We start from the raw sequence: 26,099 nt of genomic DNA on the forward strand, positions 1-26,099 counted from the left end.
TATGTGTAAGTTCAGTATAGAGTAGCGCACGTAATAGCTCAACACAGGCAAGGCAACTTTCTGTAAAAAGCATATTGCTTGGCAATCAAAAAATAATTGTGTACTTAAGTAGTCTTAGTAATTTTATTTACATGTACAAAAAGTAAATTGTTAATATTGACGTACGTGATTTTAATATCTTAAATGATTATGGTATTGCTACATTTAATGTGCCTTATGTATTTTTACAGTTAGGGTTTTATAATTTTTTTGTCGTAAGGTCTTTTGAATGACTTTTTTCTCCTGTAGGTGGCAGTGTAGCTGCTGGTTCCGCTTTTGGCTCGATTTTGTTTTTGGCACAGCAGAGCTTCCGTCCGTCTTCGGCGCTTTTGCGGTTGAGGGTTGAACAAAGTGTCCTGTGCATATACATTTGCGCACGATTTAATGATTCCAGCTGTTTTTTTGGGTACGAAGAAGGTATGTAGCTATGGATAGATATCATATCAATCTTGAAATATATTGTGTCTGTTTGGTATCTATGAATGGAAACTTGCCTTTATGAGCCGAAAGACTAGCTGTTAAGTGCTGTTAGCCCAAAAGCTAGCTAGCTAGTCAGCCATCACAGCGCAGTGCTAGCACTAGCTAGCCTGCTAGTAGAGAAATATTGTTGACACGTAAAGTTACTGTAACTAACATCAAAAGGTTTCCTTATCTTATCTCAGTTGTATTGTATTCAGCCTAAATATTTCACCATATTTATGTAGCCCCCCCATGTCGTCTGACGCCCTGAAGAAGAGAAAGTCTAAGGTTCTCCGCAGTGAAGGAGGAACCCCTGAGATGAAGCGAGGTCGCGGGGAAGGAGACCAGCAGGTAACGGTAACGTCAGGACACCACCGAGGGGCCCCGGTTGACTGGAACAGAGAGGCTGCAGTGTGTAGGAAGATTTCCAAACAGACCTAATTACTTTATCCACTCTAGCGAATTGAAGAGTTACATTTTGCACATCTTTCATGAAATATCAATGTATATACTTTTTAGGTTTGCGTTAAAGGTCTTCGTGTGATTACAACACAAAACTCTTGGTGATAAATGAACCATGAATACAAATACTAGGTTGGATGTTCATGGACTATATTGTCACCAACCAGGTAGCCATAAGATAAGTTAGGATAGTGATAATATGTGAAGTTTGAGTTAAGTTCAAAGTTTTGAAATTTGGGACCTGAATAACACGCCACTTCTTTGACCACAAGTCTAAATCCCTGCTAGTTGTGTTATAATGGATTAAGGACTCCGACTTCTTGTTCTTACAGCACCAAAGTAAGAAAGCATGGTGGTGGGCTGGTAGCTGGAGAGGTGCCTGTTCACCTCCTGGGCACTGCCAAGGTGCTCTTGAGCAAGGGAATGGAACCCCCAACTTCTCAGGGCGCCTTTCCATGGGCAGCCCCTTCACTCTGACATCTCTCCATTAGTGCAAAAACAACAGTGGTGTTGTTGATAGACTGTTGACATTGATTTAGATTTTTTTTTTTAGGATATGCGAGTATATAGTGAGGAAGTGGAGCTGGACAGCAGGGACCCTGAGCAGGACTTCCTGCAGTACAAAGAGTCATGCGAGAGTTTGGCCACACTCATGAGTGAGATCCAGGAGCTGAAAGCGAATGGAGCCAAGGAGGGGGTAAACATCATTCAGACTTATTACAGACTGACTCCATAGTCAGTAGTAATGTCATCACGTCACAGACTAGTTAAACTCATCAAGTGATGTGCTGGTTTGTCACTGACTGCAGAAATAAGTACATTCCTCCATAGCAGAAACTTTATACATAAGGTTTGGGGTATTGGTAAATCTAATACATCACAATATTGTATATATCATACTAGACAAAGTTGATTCTGTGTCTTTACTACAATAATGAATCTAACTAGTTGTTTCTGTTCTCAGTGTGCTGAGGTCGAGCAAAGACGTATGCAGAGCTGCATCCACTTCATGAATCTGAAAAAACTCAATCGTCTGGCACACATGCGACTAAAGAGAGGCAGAGACCAGACACACGAGGTAACTCACACACAACTCTCAAATGCTATCACACTTTCAGGACATATTAAAAGAAATACGAGCTTAGGTTAAGTTCACTCGATTCCACTCATTTGCCAAAAAAAGTGCTTTCTCAACTCCTTTATGTGCTGATTAGGAAAGGCAAGTTAAACACCAAGCACCTTGTTTCTACTTTTAACATTTAACTGCAGTAGCTGCCACTGTCAGCAAACATAGCTTATACACCCTTGGTTTTGTTCATATTTAGAATTTATTGATCTAGTTTTGGATCCTGCGCATTGACCCTTGATATTATTGAATCCTGGTTCTGATTCTCGGCATATTGTTTGGTGTGTATTTATTTCCAGGGTCACCTGGGTTATGTTTGTTAAACAACCCTGACCACCTTTTTTCATTCAGGCAAAGCAGAGGGTGGATGTGCTGCACCTTCAGCTACAGAACCTGCTGTATGAAGTTATGCATCTTCAGAAGGAGATCAGCAAGTGTCTGGAATTCAAGTTAGTACATGATATTCTGTTTAAACAGAACAGCTTTTAATTTCTCATACTTGAGACCAAAATTGCTACCCATGAAAATCCACTAAAGTTATACATTATTATATACAAGAACAAGTTTAGTTTAAGAAGTGTTTAAAAAATGCTGAGTTAACATACCTAACACTGATCCAGGTCTAAGCATGAGGAGATAGACTTGGTGTCTGAGGAAGCGTTTTACCAGGAGGCGCCAGAGGAGATTTCCAGGCCTCACATCACAAAAAATGATCCCCACCAGCTCACACTGGCACGACTGGACTGGGAGCTTGAACAAAGGAAGAGGTAAGCAAACTTACACACAGCATAGTGCGTTAGTAGCCTGCTGTGGTAAAAAACAGTCTTGATTTTTTATGGGACCGTAGAGCAGCTGTTAAAAGTTTGTGCTTGGACGCAGGTTGGCAGAGGAATACAAGGAGTCCCAGGCCACAAAGGAGAAGATCCACAAGAGCATCGAGGTGAAGAAGGAACATCTGACAAGCTTGCAGCCAGGACTCAATGCCATCATGCAGGTATAGCAACTGCTTTGGTGCCATATTATAAAGGTTTTGAGCTTTGATAGGACAACACTTTTGTTTCAGTCGCAGCAACTTAAAGCCTTGATTTTGAAAGTGTTGAAAAAGGTGTTCAGTTATTATTTATATAGACTGTTTCATTCATTAGATTCTGTTTTCTTCATTCATTGAGATGAAGGTATTAACTGCTGTACCACCAATGGACACCATGTATAGATCTTCTGAATAATAAATGCTCTCTCTTCTTTCATAGGCCTCTCTCCCGGTGCAGGAGTATCTGGCCATGCCTTTTGAGCGGGCTCAGATACAGACCGAGGTCGCCCGCCACCTGCCTCCACCTCTATACGTCCTGTTTGTTCAAGCCAATGCCTATGGCCAGGCCTGTGGTCAGTAGTTTCATATGTTTCAAGACCAAGTAGAGTTTGTCAGGATGTGGCCCCGGTTGTCAATGATTTCTTTTCTTTCCATGTCAGACAAGAACCTGAGTGTCTCAATAAGTGGTGATGTGGATGAGGCCAAGGCCCTGTCCAAACCTCCAGAAGATTCCCAGGGTACAAACACTACTTTACTTTCCTGCCATCACACATACAGCATCTGCTCATATCATAATACATAATAATAATATTTTGTAATAATTTATACTTATTCCTGCAAGGGAAATTACAAATCACAGAAACTCTTTGCTTTTTTGTGGAGTTCATCATTTGTTGTGCTAATAATTCAAGATTGTGAGAGATGCTTCTCTAACAAAACAAACCTTTTTTTGGGTTCTGGTTTCATCTAGATGACGAGAGTGACTCTGATGCAGAAGAGGAGCAAGAGAAAACGGTGAGTCTCAGGCCAGACTTTATTCCCAAAACACTCACTCACTCACTGACTCACTCAGATCAGTGAGTTCAATGATTTCTTAATATACCCGTCTTTGCAACGGACACACATACTGTCCCTGAAGCCCCAGCTGTCCCATGGTGTGCGGCAGCTCCTAATGGCTTCCTGCATCCGAACGAGTGCCAGCTTGGAGATTCTTGGAAATAAATTCCAAGAATGGCTAGGTGACCGTAACCTGAGCCCATCCCGGGCACGCACACTCAGCACTGAACTAGTGCTTGTTTTTGAGTGTCTGTCGGATGTTTCTAGAGTGAAGTAAATATGTATTTTCTTAATTACCGATTTGTTGAAATAGGTTTTGTTTTTTGTTGCATATTTGTACATGACGACCATGTGTTCAAAAAGGAACTACAGGGGCCACGTCCTTCTTACTTTTCAATCTTTTACTACTTCAAGCCGTTCTTTTGCACTGCCACCTCCTCCTTCAGTCTGTTACAGTAGAGGGCTGAAATGCTAGAGATGCTAAGTCACTATCATGTTTCTCCTGGAAGCAGCTGGAAAAGCTGGAATGGATGCAAATCATTTTTTTTTATTTATTTGATGTGCCACAATGTCAAACATGCACTTTGTCTTGCTTTTTTTCCTTTTCATCGCTTGTTTCAATTGCCTTTTATTGACAGAAGAGAAGAAGGCCAACTACAGGTGGCCAGCTGGATGAAAAAAGACGGGAGATGCTGAAAAGGCACCCCCTGTCTCTCTGCTTAGACCTCAAGTGTAAAGGTAACTCATTCTACATTCTTGATGACTTTAAATGTTAGTGTCTGCGCCAAATAGGTCTGGTCCTTTTGTGCATCCCCTCTCTAAACACAGCACGGTTAGGCACTTACAGATCATCTGTAATGTATCCATAGCTATACTGTTTATTGTGGTAATTCTATATCTACCAGATAGTAAGTGAAAGTGTGAGCGTGACCCAGTCTATCATGTCATGACACCACTTGACCCTTGTGTTCCCTCTGCTGGCAATGAAAGGAATGAGGACAGAATATAGAGAGATCTGCATTGCAGACATTACTCTCCCGAAAGGGGGAAGAGGGAGAGAGGTGAGAGAGACGCTTGCAGCATTGTGGTTCTGCAGCACCTACAACATGCTGTAAGCATATTCTCTCATCACCAGACTTTCTCTAACCTCTGCTTGTATTTCTAATTGCCTTCCTTCTCCCCACTGCTGCCAGCTCTGGCAGTCAGTTTACTGCAGTAAAAGCAAAAATTGAGCAGCATAGATGTCAGTGAGTGACAGAGTGTCACTGAGTTCACTATGACTGCAGAGAGTGGTGTGTGTGCAAGAGGACCATTAGTATAATACGTATCCCCTGAGTGCTGCTAGCTACTGTCGTGACCACGCCCTGTTATTGCTCTCTAATGCGCTGCAGTGTAAAGTAAACCCAAGGGGACATTCACTGAGACGATGAATGAAAAGAGGGGGGTAGAGAGAGTATTGAGCTAGTAATGGATTAGCTCATCACCATGTGTTATCCATCATGTCTCCACAGATGGCAGCATCCTCCATCTCTTCTTCTACTACCTGATGAATCTCAACATTATAACAGTCAAGACCAAGGTCTCCACCTCCACAGAACTCAACTCAGCCATCAGCGCAGGGTGCGTGTGCACGTGTATTTGTTTGTGTTTGTTGTGTGTGTGCACGTGCACGCGTAAGCCTCCCTCTTCCTTTCTGTGTCCCTGAAAGGAAAGTCTAATGATGTCTTATTTTGCAGGGACCTGCTGAAACCAGACACTCTACTCAGCTGTCTCTATGCCAGCGACCAGGGACGAGAAACACCCAATCCAGCTAATCGCTACCAGTTTGATAAAGTCGGGTGAGGATGTCAAGTAATTAAAGGAAATGAGAAGCTATGTGGCGGCTCACACCATTGAATTTCAGTATAGTTAACCCATAATTTCCTTTTAGGATTGTTTCCTTTGCTGATTATTTGGAGGAGCTGGGCCATCCCTACATGTGGGTTCAGAGTCTAGGAGGACTACATTTTCCCAGAGATCCTTCAGAGGTCTGTGTTGAAATCAAGTATGATCCCAGTTTGAGCACAGTTTCTGTGTTCCGGTCTCATCATGTTGGTGTATGCTCATGTTTTCCAGAGTGTGCATGTGGGCAGTTCTCTGAGTGCCAGCCACATGGAGACCACCATGAAGCTGCTGAGGGGACGACTCCAGTCTCGCTTGGCTTTGCACAAACAGTTTGCCTCTTTAGGTACATTATATGTCAACGCCCATACATCATATACTACTGAAGAAGCGATAAGGCATTTTGACTGAGATTGTTTGTTCTCCTGTCTTCAGAGCACAGCATCATCCCAGTCTCCAGTGAGTGTCAGCACCTCTTTCCTGCCAAGGTCCTCTCCCGTTTAGCTCGCTGGACCACTACCACTCAGCAGGAGTACATGGTATACATATATAAAGACATTTCTACAGATATTTTATTTAAAAAAAATAAAAAAAAAAAAAAAAAATCCACCTCTTGTAGCACACCTCATTGTGATATTACTTTTTCTTTTTAGGATCTGCCATTTACTCGACATGTGACGGATGCTGGGATGGCTAAGGAGACGGATATGTACTTCATAGCTGTGGTGGAAAGGGGCACAGGTAAAATGATAGCTGATGATAGAATTGGCCAATATTATTAACTTGGATTTATATTTTTTTTATTTGTTATTTCCACTAACCCCAACCGGCCCGTCAGACGCCGCCTACCAAGAGCCTGGGTCTGACCGAGGTTTCTGCCTAAAAGGAAGTTTTTCCTCGCCACTGTCGCACTGTTGCTTGCTCTGGAGGAGACTACTAGAACTGTTGGGTCTTTGTAAATTCTGGAGTGTGGTCTAGACCTACTCCATCTGTAAAGTGTCTTGAGATAACTCTTGTTATGAATTGATACTATGAATAAAATTGAATTGAATTGAATTTGTTTCTTATAACCCACCTGATTCAATCCTTTTCTTCCTCAGCTCATCTCCAGGCCGCTGTTGTGCTGAATCCCCGCTACCCAGAAATAGCTCCTCTCTTCTCACTCTCGCTCAGCTGGAAGGGAGAGCGCAGTGGACGCACTGATGACAACCTTCGAGTATGAGCTTTTTCCAATATTGATCACTTGTGTTCCATTAACTTGTGCTCTGTTGCATTCTCATTTGACATTTAGGTATTCAAGACTTTAACTGACTCATGTTTTTCTTTTTTAGGCCATGGAGAGTGAGGTCAATGTGTTCAAAAAGGAACTACAGGGGCCACGTCCAGGACACCAGCTCCTGACCAATCAAATTTCACGCCTTTGTGTCTGCCTGGATGTGTATTTGGAGACAGAAGGACAAGATGACAGCGTGGAGGGACCACGAGAATTTCCCAGAGAAAAGATGTGCCTGCGCACTGTCAGGTACATGATCACAAGAATCTATTGGTGGTCAAACACTTTTGTATGTGAATGGATATACTGTAACTCTGAAATCTCACTTCTTACTCAGGGGTCCAAATCGTCTGAAGCCATTCAAGTACAACCACCCTCAGGGCTTCTTCAGTCACCGCTAGATTTGTCCATATGATTCTCACTGCTGTACTTTACAATTCTAAGCTCAAGCTTACCTTTGTGGCTGTTTTACACACAAAGTATCTCTTTTTAAAAGTCTTTTTACCTGTTTAAAAATAAAACAAAACACCATGTCATTTCTTGAATGAGTGTGCATTTGCTCTATTTAAGGCTCTGTTGCATCAATTGTTTGTTGTGCACTTCAAATTTCTCTTTTATCCCTCTGCCTTCCTCTCCACCGGCACCTCTCTCTTTGTGCTGTTCTATTTATAGGCATTTCTTTTTGAGGTTCAGTGCTACAACAAGCTGAGTCATGTCCCCAGAGAATTGTGTCCATAGAAGGATTTTTGGTATATTTTATAGTCAACAGCTGGCCTTCAACCTTTAACCATTAACCATTTTTAATCCTGGATGCTTTAATGGAAGGTTGTTCTGGATACTAATGCCAATTCCATCAAGGATTACTTTCATTTTGTGATTAGCTAGGAGCAGAAGTGTTGGACCAAAATATCACTCGTTTTTCTTGCACATTGGAGTGCAAATCCATCAGCATTTAATCAAATCCAGACATCGATGCCTTGTAGATTTATAGATATACAATTGTTTTCAGAATAAGAGTGTGCTTAAAAATGTAAATTATGCTCATAATCCAACTTCTGGCACCTGTGAACAGGTATTCCAGCCCAGGACGATTGAGCTACATTCCACAATTCCTTATGCTTCAGAAACAGCATTTTTTATGTCACCCCACAAGTGTTCTATGGGGTTGAGGTCTGGGGATTGGGCTGGCCACTCCATAACATCAATCTTGTTCATCTGGAACCAAGACTTTGCTCTATCACTGGTTTGTTTTGGGTCATTGTCTTGTTGAAAGACCAATTCAAAGGCCTTTTCTCTTCAGCATAAGGCAACATGACCACTTGATCCAAACTGATCCATGATCCCTGGTATGTGATAAATAGTCCTAACACCACAGTATGAGAAACATCCCCATAACGTAATTTTTGCACCACCATGCTTCACTATCTTCACGGTGTACTGTGGCTTGAATTCAGTGCATGGGGGTTGTTGGACAAACTGTCTGCGGCCCCTAGACCCAAAAAGAAAAAAATTGCTCTCGTCAGTCCACAGAAAGTTGCGCCATTTCTCCTTTGGCCAGTCAACCTGTCCTTTGGCAAATTTCATCCTATTCAGTACATGTCTTTTTTTCAGCAATGGGACTTTGCAGGGGCTTCTAGCTTCTAGCCTTCTGACCGTAACAGTACTCCCAGCTAATTTTAAGACTTCTTTGATTTTCCTGGAAGTGAGCATTGGTTGAGCCTCTGCCATTTTGGCTATTCTTCCATCCGTTCAAATGGTAGTTGACCATTTTTCCCCATGTCGTTAACTCTTTGGATGCCATTTCAAGGCATTTGAAAACATTTTGGCTGAGCAGCCTATAATTTTCTGCACTTTTTTTATAAGTTTTCCCCTCTCCAATCAACTTTTTAATCAAAGTTTGCTGTTCATCAGAGCAATGCACATTTGTTTCCTTCCTTTCTTAAATATGGGCCATGATGACACCTGTTTCTTCACAAAATCAATCACCTCACTAATTGAACTTTTAATTTTGCACATGCCCCTTTCAATTACACAGAATGAGCTCTACAACACTTACTAGTAAATTATTTGTAATTTAGAAATATCACTTCTACCAAAAAATATGATTTATGAGGTTGGTGATATTGGACTGCTATTATTTTGAAAACGACTGTACGTAATTAGAAGTAGAAGACAAGGCCTCTGGTGGGGATTACTATTTAAAATGTGAGTGAGTATTGCAATCTGGGACTTCTCCTACTTGTACCTTCCTCAAGATAGTAAAGACTAACCATTAAGGGTCACATTTACTTCTGTGAAAAGAAACCTTGTTAGGATGGGAGTGTTTGGTTCTTTAAGGGCAAAATAACTACCATAAATAACTAATTAAAAAAACTCAAAATTCTCAGTAAAGAGCACAAACTAAAGGAAACCAGATAGTGTGTCTTATTCAGGAAAACAGTAAGACTGAGTTCACAAAGTAGACCAATAAGTTAGCGATATTCAAATGCAGTGACGAGAAAAAAAAACGTATAACTTCCACCTGTTGTATTCTATGATGCGTTTGTTGATCCCATTAGTACAAAGTCATCTATCAGATGCAAAAAGATTGGATGTGAATGAAACACTAAAATCCTACCAGGAAAGATGTCCTTCCAATGTCAGAAATGTATAAAAAAAAATGATGAATAGCTTTTGTAGCCAGCGGTTGCACTCGCATTAGTAAATCCTATTAAACTTTTCTGTGAAAGATTGTGGAAATCTATGAATATCTCGAATAATACTCTAAATCATGACCGAAATGACAGGATTTGTGTTTCCTCATTAATTTGGCATGGTTTCAAAAGTGGCCATCTTAAGCCTATACATGATACTCAAACTATTACATCATTGAGTGATGTTTATGGTAATTATGAATCAATAGTATTGGATAACAAAATCACTGCTTCAGTTTGTGAACTTAAATCTGCAGTTCTCCAAGTGTTCTCTGCAGGCAAGCAGCACTGATCCTGATTTATACATGAGTGCGGTCTCTGGGACTTGAGTAAAGATGCAGTTACTGCTGTGGGTGGCTACAGCCCCCCCCCTTTATCCGCAATGCAGTGCAGTTACTTGCAGCATTTACCTTTCAGGCCTCACACCTTGCATCATAATACATTTCTTTGCAGATTAAGAAATCTCCCAAAAGCATTTTGTGTTTGATTTTTCTTTCTTTATTTATCTGTTTTATATTGCATATTCTCAGCAGTTTATACATAACACACACATAGTCGTCATTGTCCTAGCATTGCAGACCAAAAGAGTGAGACAGTGCAGTTCACCTGTCAGAAGAAGCTGCATTAAACAAGCAGAATTCAAGTCTTTCTTACTGATGTATCTGTAAATATAATACAGACATTTGTATCTCCTTAAATATATATTTTTATATTCAATATCTGTGACAATCTTAGGCTTGACATTGTTTTGCTACCCTTGAAGTCTTGTTAGGGACAGCAGGCCCCTGCGATCCCCGTCACCGGGATTCAGTTTAAATGCACTTGTTATTTATTAAGGGCAGTTATCACATTCAGATAAAGAGTTTAGAGCATTCTGCATTCACTACAGTCATACATCAGAAGCATCAGGGGTATGTAATGGCCATACTTGGGGAGCAGGGGGTTATTTGCTACAGAAATCACTATTGCTTGCATACTATCACCTGCTTTGCTTTGGACGTTAAAGCGTCCATCTGAACAGCTGGGTGCATCCAGCCCTTTTCTCCTGCTCTTTACCCCTTCATAGTTCTTTGGCATCTCCACCTCCTCTCATCGGGCCTTGAATCACAGCTTCTCAGTCTTACTTCTTGGCCTTCTCCTCCTTGCTCTCCTTTGACTCGGTGCCGGAAGATTTCTCCGCCTTCCCTCCATCCTTCACCTCCTTACTCTCTTCTTTACTAGTCTCCTTTTTCGCCTCTGGCTTCTTCTCGTCTTTCTTGCTCTCTGTTTTCTGGGGTTCGGCTTTAGGTGCGGACTTTTCCTCTGGCTTCTTCACCTCTGGCTTCTTGTCCTCTGTTTTCTCGGGCTCTGCTTTAGGGGCGGGCTTTGCCTCCTGCTCGGCCTTCTCTGATTTAGGAGCTGAGGGTTTCTCCTCCTTGGCGGGGGGAGCACTCTCTTTAGGCTCAGACTTGGGGGCAGGTTTATCCTCTGTTGGTTTGCTGGGAGCAGCAGGTTTTGAAGCGTCATCCGTCTTTTTAGCTTCATCTGCCTTGCTCTCTTTCTTCGAACCAGGTTTATCTGCCTTCTCTGGCTCTGTCTCCTTGGGCTCTTGCTTCTTCTCTTCCTTCACAGGTTGTTCTTTCTCCTTTTCCTCTTTGACAGGCTTCTCCTCTTTTTTCTCCTCTTTCGGGGTGTTTTTGGCAGCGGCAGGCTCGGCCTTCTCTTTTTCTGGAGAATGTGTTTCAGGGGTCTTGGGACAAGGAGATTTAGATTCAGGAGATTTGGGTGGGGATTGTAAAACAAGTGGCTTTGAATCATCTCCTGCAAGCAACTTAGCGGGTGATTTGGGCATCGGGGATTTGGCTGGTGGGGATTTAGATTCTGGGGTTTTGGCTGGTGGGGATTTAGATTCTGGGGTTTTGGCTGGTGGGGATTTAGATTCTGGGGATTTTTGTGGGGATTTAGATTCTGGTGATTTGACGGCAGGAGATTTGGGCCGAGGGGATGCAGCCTTTTCTGGAGATGTGGACTTCTCTTCTTCTTCACCTGCCTCCTCTTCCTCTCCCTTCTCCTCACCCTTCTCCTCCTCATCCTTCTGCTCCTCATCCTTCTCCTCTCCCTTTGCTTCCTCCTTCTCTTCTGCTCCTTCTCCTTCCTCCTCCTTATCTTCTCCTTCCTCACCTTCTTCTTCCTCTTCTTTGGTTTCCTCATCGTCTTCTTTCTCTCCCTCCTCTTCCTCCTCATCGGCCTCCTCTGTCACCTCAGTCACCTGGGTCTCATCGGTCTGTTCCTCCACGATGACGGTATCTGAAATCTCCTCTCCTTTCACTTTCAGGTGGGAAGAGATTCTGCTCTCCAGGTAAGAGTACGGACCTCCTCCTGACACAAAGCGATTCTCCTCTCCCTCCAGTAACTTCCTGTTTTAAAGGCAAAGACACACTGTCAGTCAAACTGGCAATAACCTTGGCCATTAACAAGCCAAATAATCAATTTAATTATGTGTGGTTTTAAACCCTGACTAACCTATAAGCAGCAATCTCAATATCTAAAGCCATCTTTACATTCAGCAGCTCCTGATATTCTTTCAGCTGGCTGGCCATCTCCCATTTGGTGGATTTCAGCTCATTGTCCAGCTGATTGATGGCCTCCTGCAAAAATAAAACATGCAGCATGACAAATATTATGAGATGGAACACACATGTGAAATTAATGTGGGTTTCGCTGTGGGATGAATATGATTCTTGTGTGGATTTCCTGCCTGTAGTGAGTTGAGTTCATCGTGGTGTCTGTCTTCACTCTCCATACGCTGCCTCTCAAGCGAGTCTTTGGTTCCCCTAAGAGTCTCCAGCTCGATGGTGCGGTTCTGGAGCTGACGGCGGTAGTCTGTGATCTCGTCCTGGCTTCCGCGAATTGCTTCCTGGTTGGACCTAGCGGCTTCAGACAGTCGCTCCATACGCACTGCAGAAATGACATACAAAAAACTGTATATGATTTAGGAATCACATTTGTTGTGTCATACCACTGCCTCATGTCCAAAAACAGTTTGAGTGACCTGCTAAAGTATGGAAAAGTTCTGCATTCTTGTTCAGTCCATCGGCATGCATTGTTTTTTTTTATCTTGGTACTCAGACATTTGACCTGTCCTGAGAGTCTCTACTGGGGGCCTGAGTAACCTTGGCAGTGTCCATCTGTCAGTCAGTAGTCTGACTCAGCTCCCTCCCTCCTCCAAGCATGAATGAGCCACAGTGCTGCAGTCAGCTGGACACCATCACGGAAAGGCCATTCTGTTTGCACCTTTCACTGGTTATATAAAGTCAGCATGTAATTGTGCAGCAAGGGCCAATCTGTAGGTCGTTCTCTGACATGCAGTTCAGGTCAATTGTGTATTTGTACAGTACCACGAAGTGTGAGAAGCCTGTGTGCATATGGGTTTTGCATCTACTTGCAGTATGATTTTGAAGAGGATTGTCACAGGGTTTCATTCATGTCTAACCATCTTATCTACATGTAAAGCTTACTTCCACGTCCTTGGTAAACTAAAGGATGACTGTTAGAGTGATGAAGCATTATGTGTCTTGCCTGCCTTCCACAAACAGCGACCTTGAAACACTATTCGGTTCAGGGCAAGAGACACACACACAGCGCACATGGGGTGAAAGCAAAAACACACCCACTGTAACCCACAGTGAGAGTGCAAATGAGTCAAGTGGTCTCCTCTCTGTTTGCCATCTCACTCCTGCAGTGCTTGCCTTAAGTAAAAAAGGATTCGTCTGCGGCAGCGATGCACCTACACAATCGCACCATTTACAAACTGGAGGTCACATTATTTAAATACTGATCATGTGCGTGATATCAGCCTTGACGTATACCTAATTTACCTGCAATCAGTTATTAACCGTCTTCTTTAGTTAAAGTTTCCGATCTGGTGGGTTGGTGGGATAAAGGGGATTTTTATTTATTATTATTTTTGTGTCCATGGTAAAATTTAAAGTTTTTGGTTGGTATATTATTTGTTTTATGTTTCTTGTTATCGGGCCCCCTCGGGCCCCTTATAGTAGCTTATTAGGGGTTCCCAATTTCACGCGGCCTGCATGTGATCATTGTACCTCATGAATTTGTGTCTAAATATACAATGAGGACGTGTGAAATAAACGAAACGAACCGAATCTGTTCATCTGCAAGGTTTTAGAAGTCGGCATGCTTTGCCTAATAGTTTCAGTGTTGATGGTCTGATAACAAAAAGGAAGTGACCCTTACAACCCTGATCTGAGCACAATACTGCAAACTCATTCACCTTAATCCAGTTTATGCATCACAATAGATATTTGTTTAAAATATGTAATGTCTGTTCCCTTGCTGTAATTAATGGTGTCTTATAAGCATGACACAATAATGAAATGCTTCATTCATCCATTCACAGAGCTGCAATTAGGCTACAGGCCAATTCAAACGTTGTTTAGACTTCAGCACCACGGACAGAGAACAAACACTATGTTTCAAACACAAACTAAGTTTCTATTTGATTTAAAAACTCAAACCTTTTATTTACGTTTTCCCCTTCTGAACCAACTCACCTTTGAACCATTCCTCCGCGTGCGTTGAGGTCTTGGATGCGTGACCGTCCAGCTGCGCGCGGATCTCTCGCAGGGCGCCGGTGACGTCCGCCTTGAGCGTTTCTCGCATGTCGAAGTTTACCTGCGCGCCATGAATCTGATCGAGGAGTTCAGCCACTTCTTCCTCGTGGTTCTTCTTCAGGAAAACGGCCTCCTCCTCCAGGGCACGGAGCTTCTTGTCCAGCTCCATACGCGCCAGCCGGCACTCCTCAGCATACTTTTTCATGGCGCGCGCGGCAGCCTCCAACTCATCCCTGTTCCGCGCCTCATCCTCCAGTCTGACCCGCAGGTGCTGGATATCCTCCTCCAGGTGGTCGTGCTCCAGAGCTGCGCGGGCCTTCTCCCCGGTCAGCTGCTGCAGGAGACCCTTCAGGTCGCCCAGCTCTCGCTCGTAGTGCTCCCCAACCGAAGTGCGCCCGGCTTGGCTCTGGCGCAGAGCTGCCGCTTCCGCCTCCAAGTTGCGGTTGTGCATCTCAAGGTTGCGCACCTTGTCGATGTAGCCGGCGAACCGGTCGTTCAGGGTCTGCAGAATCTCCTTCTCGTTCCTCCGTGTCATGTCGCCGTTGAAGGTTTCCAAGCTGTCCACGGAGGACGGCTGGCTGTAGGTGAGGCGGCGGCGCTGGGAGTGAAAGCCGCTGGAGGACACGGAGGCCGGCCGAGCCTTGCGGTACGAGGTCGGGCCGAAGAGATGGTGCTCTACCGTGTAACTCATGTTGGCTGGTCCGGATGAGAACTGACTGCAGCAGGAGCGGGAGAGCTGGGCTTATATAGGAGGGAGGGAAAACTCACTCGTCAGCACCAGGACACACGTTTAAAGAGAAATCTGCTCTTCAAAGAAGTACTGCTGGCGCAGGAATATATATTCACTCTAATCAGTGTAGCACCTTGTGGATGAGTTGTATTTCACTACTGAAGGTGTTAATGAGGTGTATTTTATCAAATCAACACACCTGAGTTTTGAGTTTGTAGAATGTAAATTGCCAAGCATCAACTTTCACTTTCTATCTTAATGCATTGTGCATACAAATTCTTGGCAGCGTATAAACGGGCATAGTGTTAAATAATTAGGACATGAGTCATTTTAGGCCTATTTGCTGTGGCTAAAGACTGGATGCACTGATCGTGTGTATGTGCAGTGTGTTCTGCTGATGCTCTGTAGCTGTAATGCTGCAGTGTGAGTTTGCAGATCCACGACAACCCCCTGGGACTCAACTCAAGTGCTGCACACACACACACCACACACACACACACACACACACACACACACACACACACACACACACACACACACACACCACACACACAGTTCTGTTTCTCACTTTATACTTCAAACATTACTTTTCGTCTCTTAATCTCTTCTTTTTTTGTTGCTGAAGAGAAATCAAAAATAATCTCCACATGTACGCATGTGGTTGCAGGCCAGACATGTTACTGCACTGGCATAAAAACTAAAAACAGAAGCATTATTGTGCATGCACATCCGGATGTGCACTGAGCTCAGATGATGCCGCACTCATACAAAACCAGTCTGAGCTTCCTCTGCTGATCCAAAGGGATGTCTGCTTTGACAAGAGGTCCGGTTCTGAAGAACACTTATTGATTACTCAAACTCAGGGTGAGTGAGTTTACACTGCATGCCTTAAAGGAGCAGGGACAACTGTATGCTTTCCCTTGAGCTAAATCTTGAAGAATAGATGGTTCAGCACACATTCATTTCTCTGTATCAGCCATTCTTTGTCCCTGTGAACATGTGTATTGTCAGCCCAATGACACCCAGCACTGTGTGATAGCCTAGGCCCTTAGCCTGTCCTCCAGCAACCATGTCCGCTTAACCTAATAAGGACCTCATGGTCCTTACATCTTATTTTTAAAGGTGAAACCCATTACAGTTTATCATGTTTATTCTCAACTGTGTTGAAATCCATGTTTGAACGTGTTGGTTTGCTATTTGGGAAACACAGTGAGATGTGTTTTGCACCACATCTAAGATGTTCAGGGAGTTGAAAGCCATGTAGGACAGAAATAACATGCATTACATCCCCTCCCTCCACCAGCTTCATGTTTGATAAATGAGGAGAATGGAGCAGAGTTGGCAGAATTCACTTGTGACGTTACGAGGATCTCAGTATAGCTCATGTTCATCAATACCTTGTTATTTGAACCAACTGTAAGGAGCTGAAGTCTCATCAGTCTGTATGTATGTATGTTGGATAAATATTACCAACATGGACACATGTTTGTGTTTTTATCACCAGTGATGGTTGGTGACTATATTCTTAATCAGAACAGTGTTAAGTCACACACTGAGGAGCTCTTAAATCCAACAAAACAGGCAGCATGGAACACAATCTGCACTTCAATGCTGCCATGGGTGGATTTGTTGCACTAGCAATTTTTTGTCATATTAACCTTTTTTAATGAAAGATTGAAGTCTCGCCATGTGAATGACATTGGCGGAGAGACAGCACAAAAGAATGTGGGAGGCTCCTGCCATGTTATGACCTTGTCATTGAAGGGGTGGATGGAGAGAAGGGAGACATGGAGAGATGGAAAATAGCAGGATCGATGCAGAGGAAAATTTCACAAAAAAACTGAAAACCATCCTATGAGGGGAAAAACACTTGGGGAACTGGAATGAAATACATCTTTTGTGTATGTTTGTGTGTGTTTTACTGTGCAGTTACAAGTCTGTGAGTATACTGTGGAGTAGTGGATGTCAGAGGTTTCACTTGTTTTTCTACGGTGGTATATTCAGAGCTTTCTGTGATTTAAGATCAAGAAAGAAAGGAGGAGTGTGAAAGACAAACAATGGAGGTTGCAGGCAACAGGGAACAAGGTGATGCACTGATGAAGGGATGACAGAGGTATGAGAAGAGAGAAACTGGGTGAGAAAAGAGGGAGTCACCTTGGGAGGGACAAATAGAAAAATGGCTGTCCTGGCAGTCTCAAGGATGACTCAGCTGCAATACAATTATGGCCTTGGCTTGCATTTACTTGCTTTAGACTTGTATGTGTGTGTGTGTGTGTATGTTGGTTGTATGTGTATGTGTGTGTGTTTGTGTGTGTGTTGGTTATATGTGTATGTGTGTGTGTGTTGGTTATATACATGTGTGTGTGTGTGTGTGTGTGTTGAATATAATTAAATGTGTGTGTGTGTGTGTGTGTGTGTGTGTGTGTGTGTGTGTGTGTGTTTTTGGTGTGTTGGTTATATTTGTTCGTGTATGTGTGTGTGTGTGTGTGTGTTGGTTATATGTGTACGTGTATGTGTGTGTGTTGGTTATATGTGTACGTGTATGTGTGTATGTGTTGGTTGTATGTGTGTGTGTGTGTGTAAGCTGTGTGTGTGTGTGTTGGTTATGTGTACGTGTATGTGTGTATGTGTTGGCTGTGTGTGTGTGTGTGTGTGTGTGTGTGTGTGTGTGTGTGTGTGTGTGTGTGTGTGTGTGTGTGTGGAAGCGTGTGTGCTAATGGGAGTATATCACCGTGGCCAATGCTAATTTTAGTAAGGAGTGGACGCAGAGTCAAACTGAATACATTAATGTAGGCTACAGTGTACAACGTTGCGATGCGTGTGTCTATAGGCCTATGTCTATTTGCAGGGTTATAAAGCTAATGACCAAACACAGACAGCAGAAGCCCTTCACAGTGGTGTGGCTGTAAAAAAAACAAAAAATCCTTAAATTGAAGTTTCCAGAACACAAGTGAGGTTGGCTCTTTTTTATACAGTCTGTGGTTTGGCTCTGTCACAGCACCACCGGCTGGAGAGCGAACAGACTGCTGGTGCCATTCCCTGATTGGTCCACAGGGGGCAGCACAGCCCCGCTGCCCTAAACTCACACTCACGTTAACTTCCTGTGTTAGCTCCCCTCTTTTGCAAAAGAGGGAAAGTTTAAACAGAACACCAACAACTTTTCAGAAAACAGAGATGTCTGATAAAATGTATGAACCACTTTCTTTATTACATAGATGGGTCCAGGAAAACAACGACTTGGTAAACAAATGCAAGGTAGGAAGTTAGCTGTTAAGTGTCTTGTCTTGTCAGTGGTTAACGTTAGCCTCTAGCTACACAATCATTAGCTAAATACTGCGACGGTAACGCTAATTTGGCGTTACATAAATCTGTTAATGCTTGTAAATAGATTAAGAGTTATAGATTAGTGTGTAGTCCTTTCGTATCCGATACTACTGGCGAATACTATCCTTCTGTGAAATTTTCATGAACACTCTTCCACTGTTGTTTTTATTTAGAATTTTTTGCTGAACAAAAACTAACCAGAGGTGGAAGAAGCCTCCATATCTTCATTATATAGTAAATATACCACAGTGTAACAAAGTCCTGCATTCAAAGTTTTACTTAAATGCAAGAGTATTATACAGAAAAATCTACTTCAAATATCAAAAGCAAAATTATCCATTATGCAGAATGTTGCTCCTATTTATACATATATTACATTTCATTATAATTGTAATAACGTATGTTTTAACATGTAAGCATTTTAATGTTGAGGTGGAGCTGGTTTGAGCAAATTGTACACAATTGGATCGTGTAAACTCTATGTAGCATTAGAAAAGTGATCATGTGTTTTCTATAGAAAATGTTTTTGAGAGGTAGCAATGTAAAGTAGCATGAAATATATAAATACTCAAGTAAAGTACGAGTCCCTCTAAATTGTACTAAAGTATAGTACTTACATACATGTACTTGGTTACTTTCTAATTTGCTTTCACTTCATTCTTTTAGCAGCAAGGAGGAGGAGATGTCTTGAGCCCAGACCAGAACAAGACCCATCTGAGATTGTGTTCCTCTGAGTTTCACAAACTTTTAATGAAAATCCAAGGTGCTCCATTTCCTTTATCATACAAATGCCTAATTTGTTGTGTCGGAGAGCTCAGCTCAGCTGTAACTTTATGCGTCCTCTATCTCCCTCCTTTAATTTTCCCATGTCCTTCTTCTGCAGGTATCCCTCCTCTTGCAGATTATTTACAGTTGGAGCTGACAGTGGTGTACAATGCATGTCTGTGCTCCACTGCTCAGTCTCAATTTTCAGAAGCTGAGCTGCTCCTCACACAAGCCACAGAGAGAGGTAGACCTACGCTGTGACATGATAAGTAACAAAAGCTTAGATGTAAAGTAAATGACACAGGAACTTATAGCATACATTTAGTTTGATATCAGTTTGAAATGATTGCTCAGCTCTGACTTTAACAGCCTGCTCCTGTTCCCTTCAGTTCTACAGATGACAGGAGGTGCCCCTGTGGCTTCAGACCCTCCTGTGTTTTGGAGAACAGTTCTCAAATCAGTGGAAGACCCAGCTTTGAATCATTGTGTACTCTACCTACTCTGTCTGCAGTGGGCAATATGGCTGTCCACCTGCCAGCTGAAAACTATACAGAAATGCCAGGTAAGATCCTGTTCCCTCCTCACTTGTTTGGTGTGGTTTAAAGGAACTCTGTTGCATCTACCTGTTCAGTCCAGTTTGTTTAGGCTAATGATGTGGCTGTCATTTAGCCTGTGGTGTGGACCAAACTGCTGTACTGAGTCAGTTAGGCCAAGTCCACAATGATTTGTTTGTGACGTAGATTAGATATCGTCTTAAATTTAGGAAATGGTAAAACCCAAATAATATAACACAAGTGTTGTCTTTTCCTTGTTTTAAAGGCTGCATTACAGTAAAGTGATGTAATGTTATGTTTTTAACTTACAGACTGTTCTAGCTGCTCTATGTTTTGCCTTTATCCACATAGTTATTATATCCATATTACTGTTGAAAGCACCAATGGTCGACCCTAATTTTGACATCGATGTATTTGGTCTAACACATCGTGATATTTTCCTCCTTTTATCTCATGGCGTTTTGTTATCTTTTGGAATTATACTCCAATCCAACAGAGAAATTAAATATGTGGTTTTTATTTTTGAAGAAAAACATGAAAGAAAAATGTATATTTGCTGGCATGCTAAGTCCCCAACTGTGTGGGATACTGTAAAGCTACACTGTATTTTTTTCTGGTGATGCAGGAGGAGCTGTTCTCTGTGTTTGAGACACTCTCTACCGGAGTCTGGGGTGAAGGGAGAAGCGAGCTAAGGGGAAAGTCCTCTGACATTCCACTACTGGTGATGGACCCAAGAAGGCTTATTGAATTATTGCAGATCTGCACTATCATAGCCCAAGGTCAGCAACATTTTTTCATTTTCTAAACAAGTCCCCTTGGTATGAACTACAACAGGAGGCAGACAAACTTAGTCGCAGCACAGTAGTATTGAGTAATTTAATCCAGTGTTTTGCTGTCCCCTGTATGTTTCAATAAGGTGCAGAAAGTTTGAGTGAGGGCCGGAGTTCAGACGCGCTGTCTGGTCTGCAGACAGCTTCCTCCCTGCCGGCTCCCAGAACTCTAATAGCATACACACATCTCCTCTCAGGCTCTTGCCTTGCCCAGATGGTAAACATGCACATGGAGCCTACACAAACAGAACATAAGCAGAAATTTGGCATGTTTTATGAATTGGCATAACTAGTTTGAGCATTTGCATCCAGTGAGAGTGTGTGTGTTTTCATTTGTTTCCAGAGCCGCCCTCAGATGGCTTTGCAGTGTTACAGGAAGGCACTGGAAACAGACTCCCGGTGTGTGTGTGCTCTGTACCAGAGCATGCTCATTTACAGACAGCTTGGCAACACACAGGCTGAGATACAAGCTCTTCATTTGCTGCATTCAGTGAGTAGCACAAGTAATCATACCTATAGGAAAAGCAAAAAGGTGCCTGTAAAATGTGTATATATGAATTTAACTTAGCAGGTGAGCCAAACGTGTATATGGGACACTGACACATATTCACGTAGGTGTAGCCCTGCATACTGAAACATGAAGCCTCTCTTGTCCCACAGACTTTGATGTTGCCCTATGTCACAGAGCCTGCTCTGGGTGGTACTCGCCTCCTCTCCCCGTCCTTACTGCTGCGCAGCCAATCACTGAGCAGCCTGCTCTCAGTTCCCTCTGCCCTCTCTGTGCTTCACAATCTGGCCCTGAAGTGTGTGCACCATGGGAGGTGAGAAGGCCAGCATTGTCTTTTTCTGGTACCTGACCACTGCTTAAAACCAGAAAACGTAGATGGAGATGAGAGTAGTCTACACATTTTTTTTTTTGTTTATTCATCCTTTATTTAACCCCCAAATATATCCCATTGAGATACAATATCCTTTATGCCAGGAGTCCTGGTCAAGATGGACATCAAAACAAAAAGTTACAGACAGGGACAGATAACATCACAAAAACAAGAAAACATGCCACATTGTGCACATTGTTTTTGGAATGGGTGCTTTCTCTTCAGGGTGTCAGATGCTGTGGAATATTATTTGGACCTGCTGGCGGCTCTTCACTCAGAAGATCAACATGGAGTAAGACTGAAAACACTGACAGACACACATGACAATTTAACAGTGAGCTTTGTATAGCAATAACAAATTAGAACTCCGACAGGGGGATGCATGACCCTGGCGCAAAGTGTATGCATGGTATGAGCTGATTTTTGAGAAGTCATGATGTATTTCTCCTAGGGAAGAATACTTAAACAAGATAACTGGCTTATGTTTGCTGTATGTCTCTGTCTCAGGTGCGTGCTAAAGGCCCTCCCCTCCCTAGCTTGCCCGAGCTTTACCTGCAGTCTGGCGCTGCCCTGCTCATGGCCCGACGGCCCGCTGATTGCATGGCGCTGTGCGATGAAGTCATCAATACGACACTGGAGCTGCTGCCGGAGAAGGTGGTGTTGGAAGAGCCAGAGGAGAAGTGTGAGGCTGAGACCAGGGCTCGGTGTGCAGAGGGTGCGGATAAAGTGGCGATGCTACTCTGGGCGGGGGCTGCCTATCTCCTCCAGGGTCACTGCCACACTCACCTGAAGGACTGGAAACAAGCAGTGACTCACTACACAAGGTCTGTAAGATGAAATTGGCTTTATATCTGTCATAAGTGTTGGGGATTATAAACAAACACACCCGATTGCACCCTGCATTACAGGTGTTTCAACCTACTGGTAAAAGTGCGCTTTAAAAAGGGAAGTAAGTACTTTTCTTTTTTCTTGATACTTTCAGAGAGAAATTACACTTTATTACACACCCTTCAGCTGCTGTTACGTTTTATTCTGTTTATTGTTTAATTACAGGTTCACAACCACAGATTCCCAGTGCAGATATGGTTGGCAAGCAGGGATCATATCTGTGTATCCTCCAGAGGCTGAAGGGGCTTTCACTTGCTGGTAGGGGCGTCAGCTTCACCCAGACTGATCAACTGAGAGAGGCATTGAGAGACCTACAGCTCAGCATGCAGGCATTCCCAGGTATACACATTACAACTGTAGCTTGATGATGTATAGAGCAGAGCTTGAAACTATTTTTGAGTTTGGACACATTATTAAGGCCAGTGCACTAGGGCAGAGGCAAGTTAAGGTCAGTCAAATGGTCTTTAGGCCTATATTTAGCATTACGAACTATGATTTGAACAGTGTTTGTCTGTACAATGTCTGTACATGTGTTGGTAATGACAGTACAGCAAAAGGGTCTGATTGGGTTAACACATGTGAACTTTAACTATGATCTTCACAGCTTATCTTTTTTTGTGATGTTATTTTTTTATTTTTAAACACCTACAGTCATGCACATATATGAACTGCATTGTTTTGACATGAATGTACAGTAGGACTGATGAATTCGCACCTGGTTTGCATGGTCCTTTGTTAGAACATTTAATCATGCTGTACGTGCTGTCTCAGAGTGCGTGACTGCAGGGCTGTGGTGTGGTGAGGTGCTGTGGAGGCTTGGCAGGAGATGGAAAGCAGCAGCATGTTGGGAAAAGACCTGGAGCTTCACCCCGCCATTCTCAGTGGAGTAAGACACTGTCTTTACTTACACAGCAATGCTAAGTTTGTGGTTTATAGTGTGCAGTATGTCACACAGCATCTGCACATTTTACCCCTGTACACTCAAAATGCATCTTGGCTGTGTGGCCGGGTTAGCTTCGTTGGTAGTCAGGCGCACATATGTGGAGGTTTACTCCTCAACGCAGTGGCCGCGGGCCATTCCCCTTTTCTCTTTCTTTTCATGTCTTCTTTTGTCCTGTGGAATTAAAGGCCTAAAAATGCCCCAAAAAATAATCATAAAATGCATCTTGGGTGACCTGGTTACACATGTACAGCTCTTAATACATGTGTGAATGTGCTTAAACCCACTGTGGGGTCATGGGATTTAATTGAAGTCACACTCAGGGGTGGTCAGGACCGCAAGGGACCATGCACTGTGTAGAGTGGGGTGAATATAGAAACAGTCATGGACAAAATTATTGGCACCCCTGGAACTTTTCCAGAAAATGCACCATTTCTCCCAGAAAAGTGTTGCAATGACAAATGTTTTGGTATACACATGTTTATTACCTTTTAAGTGCTTTGGAACAGCACAAAAAAGAAGAAGAAAAAAGGCATATTTTTGTCATCAGTTTACACAAAACTCAAAAATTAGGTCAGACAAAATTGTTGGTACCCTCAACTTAATATTTGGTTGCACACCCTTTGGAGAAAATAACTGAAACCAGTCACTTCCTATAACCATCAACAAGCTTCCAACACCTCTCAACTGGAATTTTGGACCACTCTTCTTTTGAAAACTGCTCCAGGTCTTTCAGATTTGAAGGGGGCCTTCTCGCAACAGCAATTTTGAGATTTCTCCATAGGTGTTCTATGAGATTTATAGATCTGGACTCATTGATGGCCACTTCAGAATTCTCCAGCGCTTTGTCTCCAACCATTTCTGGGTGCTTTTTGAGGTATGTTTTGGGTCATTGTCCTGCTGAAACACCCATGACCTCTGACGTAGACCCAGCTTTCTAACACTAGGCCCTACATTATGGGCCAACATCTTTTGATAGTCTCCGGATTTCATGAGTCCTTGCACACAGTCAATGCACCCAGTGCCGGAGGCAGCAAAACAACTCCAAAACATCCTTGAACCTCCACCATGTTTGACTGTAGGTACTGTGTTCCTTTCTTTGTAGGCCTCTTTCCGTTTTTAGTAAACAGTAGCATGACGTGCTTTGCCAAAAAGCTCTACCTTAGTCTCATCTGTCCACAAAAGTTCTCCCAGAAGGATTGAGGCCTACTCAGGTACATTTTTGCAAATTGTAGTCTGGCTTTTTTATGCCTCTGTGTCAGAAGTGGGGTTCTCCTCTGTCTCCTGCCATAGCGCTTCTTCTCATTCAGATGACGACGTATGGTTCGAGCAGACACTGATGCACCCTGTGTCTGCAGGACAGCCTGAATTTGCATGGAAGTTGACTGAGGTTGTTTATCTACCATTCAAACTATCCTGCGTTTAATTCTTTCATCAATTTTTCTCTTCCGTCCACGTCCAGGGAGATTTGCCACAGTTCCACAGGTTATAAACTTCTTGATTATATTGCGCACTATGGACAAAGGAACTTTAAGATTGCTGGAGATTGACTTGTAACCTTGAGATTGTAGATATTTTTCCATAATTTTGCTTCTTAAGTCCTCAGACAATTCTCGGCTCTTCTTTCTCTTCTCCATGCTTGGTGTGGCACACACAGGCACACAACACAAAGGTTGAGCCAACTTTCATACACTCTAACTGGCTTCAGTTTTGATTTTGTTATGCCAGCACCTGTTACTTGCCACAAGTGAGTTTAAATGAACATCACATGCTTGAAATGAAATTAGTTACCCACAGTTTTAATAGGGTCCCAATGATTTTGTCCAGTCAATTTTGGGAGTTTAGTGTGAAATGATGTCAAAATTTTTTGTGCTGCACTTAAAGGTAATAAACATGTGTATATGAATTTTCTGTGAGAAATGGTACATTTTCTGGACAATTTCCCGGGGTGCCAATAATTTTGTCCATGACTGTATATCCCCAACCACTCTAAAGCTTTTTTGCTTAACTTTTAAGTGCATAAAGCAATTCAAATCTCATAAAAACAGTTGATTTGCCTCTTTCAAAAGATCTAAGACAGGTTCTTGTCAACAATTTTACAGCAAAACAATTTTTTTCAGAAAATAAAATGTTAGCCCTAGTAGTTTAATCAGTCTCTTGCTGCTTTAGACAGAGCTTGTTTACTATGCTATGTGATATTACTCTCCTAACTGGTATGTGCTTTCTTTGTTGCAGAAGTCTACCTGTGTACCTACAGGAACCCCAGTCTGGCCCTCTGTTGGACTCCTCGGAGCTGCGCCGCAGAATACAGGAACTTGGTCCTCCATTGTCAGCCCAGAGAGAGACAAAAGAAGTATACCCTATCAATTACTGAACAGGATCAACTTTCTCTGGCCTGTGAACGGAACATCACATCCACAACAAACAGGCATCTACTGGGACAGTAAAATAAAGCATCTTGTTTGTTTGAGACTGGGAACACAATGTGCGGTATACCAATTAAGATTAAATTGAAATTAATATTACTTGACATACTGGTCTGAACTGGTTTATAGGAAATACAATGTGCATGTTGGCCAGCCAAGAGTAATCAAGAACTAACTTTAAGTAAAGAAGTAACTTTAATAATTGATTATGGTTTTTAAGATAAAACTTAATACTATTAATTAAAAAAAGTTTTATATATATATATATATATATATATATATATATATCGTAAATCTTAGTAATAGTATTTGATTCAAACCTGACTTCTTTTTTAGTTGAGAGGGTATGAT

The 26,099-nt window shown here is 42.6% G+C and overlaps 3 protein-coding genes across 9 annotated transcripts; 2 read left to right on the top strand and 1 right to left on the bottom strand.

Annotated features, from left to right (window-relative positions):
• Positions 1–336: 336 nt before the first annotated feature.
• thoc5 (THO complex 5) lies at positions 337–7,641 on the top strand. Of its 2 annotated transcripts, none has more exons than XM_032515696.1 (20): positions 337–456; positions 745–849; positions 1,514–1,657; positions 1,925–2,038; positions 2,438–2,535; positions 2,707–2,853; positions 2,966–3,080; positions 3,337–3,469; positions 3,557–3,634; positions 3,868–3,911; positions 4,592–4,691; positions 5,465–5,573; positions 5,690–5,791; positions 5,884–5,980; positions 6,069–6,180; positions 6,270–6,373; positions 6,488–6,575; positions 6,935–7,050; positions 7,166–7,356; positions 7,445–7,641. In XM_032515696.1, the coding sequence occupies exons 1-20, from the start codon at positions 424–426 to the stop codon at positions 7,506–7,508; spliced, it is 2,094 nt and encodes a 697-aa protein (XP_032371587.1). In that variant the 5' UTR covers positions 337–423; the 3' UTR covers positions 7,509–7,641. The 2 variants fall into 2 exon arrangements, with proteins under 2 accessions (XP_032371587.1, XP_032371589.1); XM_032515698.1 differs by having other exon boundaries at positions 359–460; positions 744–849.
• A 2,634-nt stretch (positions 7,642–10,275) lies between these two features.
• On the bottom strand, positions 10,276–15,148 carry LOC116689242 (neurofilament medium polypeptide). Of its 2 annotated transcripts, XM_032515690.1 has the most exons (5): positions 14,354–15,148; positions 12,538–12,737; positions 12,303–12,427; positions 11,714–12,196; positions 10,276–11,653 (listed from the first exon to the last, which is right to left on the bottom strand). In XM_032515690.1, exons 1-5 carry the CDS (start codon positions 15,102–15,104, stop codon positions 10,921–10,923), a joined length of 2,292 nt encoding a protein of 763 aa, XP_032371581.1. In that variant the 5' UTR covers positions 15,105–15,148; the 3' UTR covers positions 10,276–10,920. The 2 variants fall into 2 exon arrangements, with proteins under 2 accessions (XP_032371581.1, XP_032371580.1); XM_032515689.1 differs by having other exon boundaries at positions 10,276–12,196.
• A 3,036-nt stretch (positions 15,149–18,184) lies between these two features.
• fancg (FA complementation group G) lies at positions 18,185–25,847 on the top strand. Of its 5 annotated transcripts, none has more exons than XM_032515699.1 (14): positions 18,185–18,398; positions 19,134–19,230; positions 19,351–19,476; positions 19,622–19,794; positions 20,412–20,565; positions 20,703–20,833; positions 20,960–21,106; positions 21,277–21,437; positions 21,720–21,786; positions 22,002–22,318; positions 22,403–22,443; positions 22,548–22,721; positions 23,154–23,268; positions 25,558–25,847. In XM_032515699.1, exons 1-14 carry the CDS (start codon positions 18,318–18,320, stop codon positions 25,694–25,696), a joined length of 1,923 nt encoding a protein of 640 aa, XP_032371590.1. In that variant the 5' UTR covers positions 18,185–18,317; the 3' UTR covers positions 25,697–25,847. The 5 variants fall into 5 exon arrangements, 3 of the variants coding, with proteins under 3 accessions (XP_032371590.1, XP_032371592.1, XP_032371591.1); XM_032515700.1 differs by having other exon boundaries at positions 18,197–18,398; positions 19,137–19,230; XR_004331957.1 differs by lacking the exon at positions 22,403–22,443 and having other exon boundaries at positions 25,558–25,698.
• Positions 25,848–26,099: the final 252 nt, after the last annotated feature.

This window comes from Etheostoma spectabile, chromosome 5, assembly GCF_008692095.1.
Source record: "Etheostoma spectabile isolate EspeVRDwgs_2016 chromosome 5, UIUC_Espe_1.0, whole genome shotgun sequence".
In the NCBI taxonomy this organism is placed as follows: domain Eukaryota; kingdom Metazoa; phylum Chordata; class Actinopteri; order Perciformes; family Percidae; genus Etheostoma; species Etheostoma spectabile.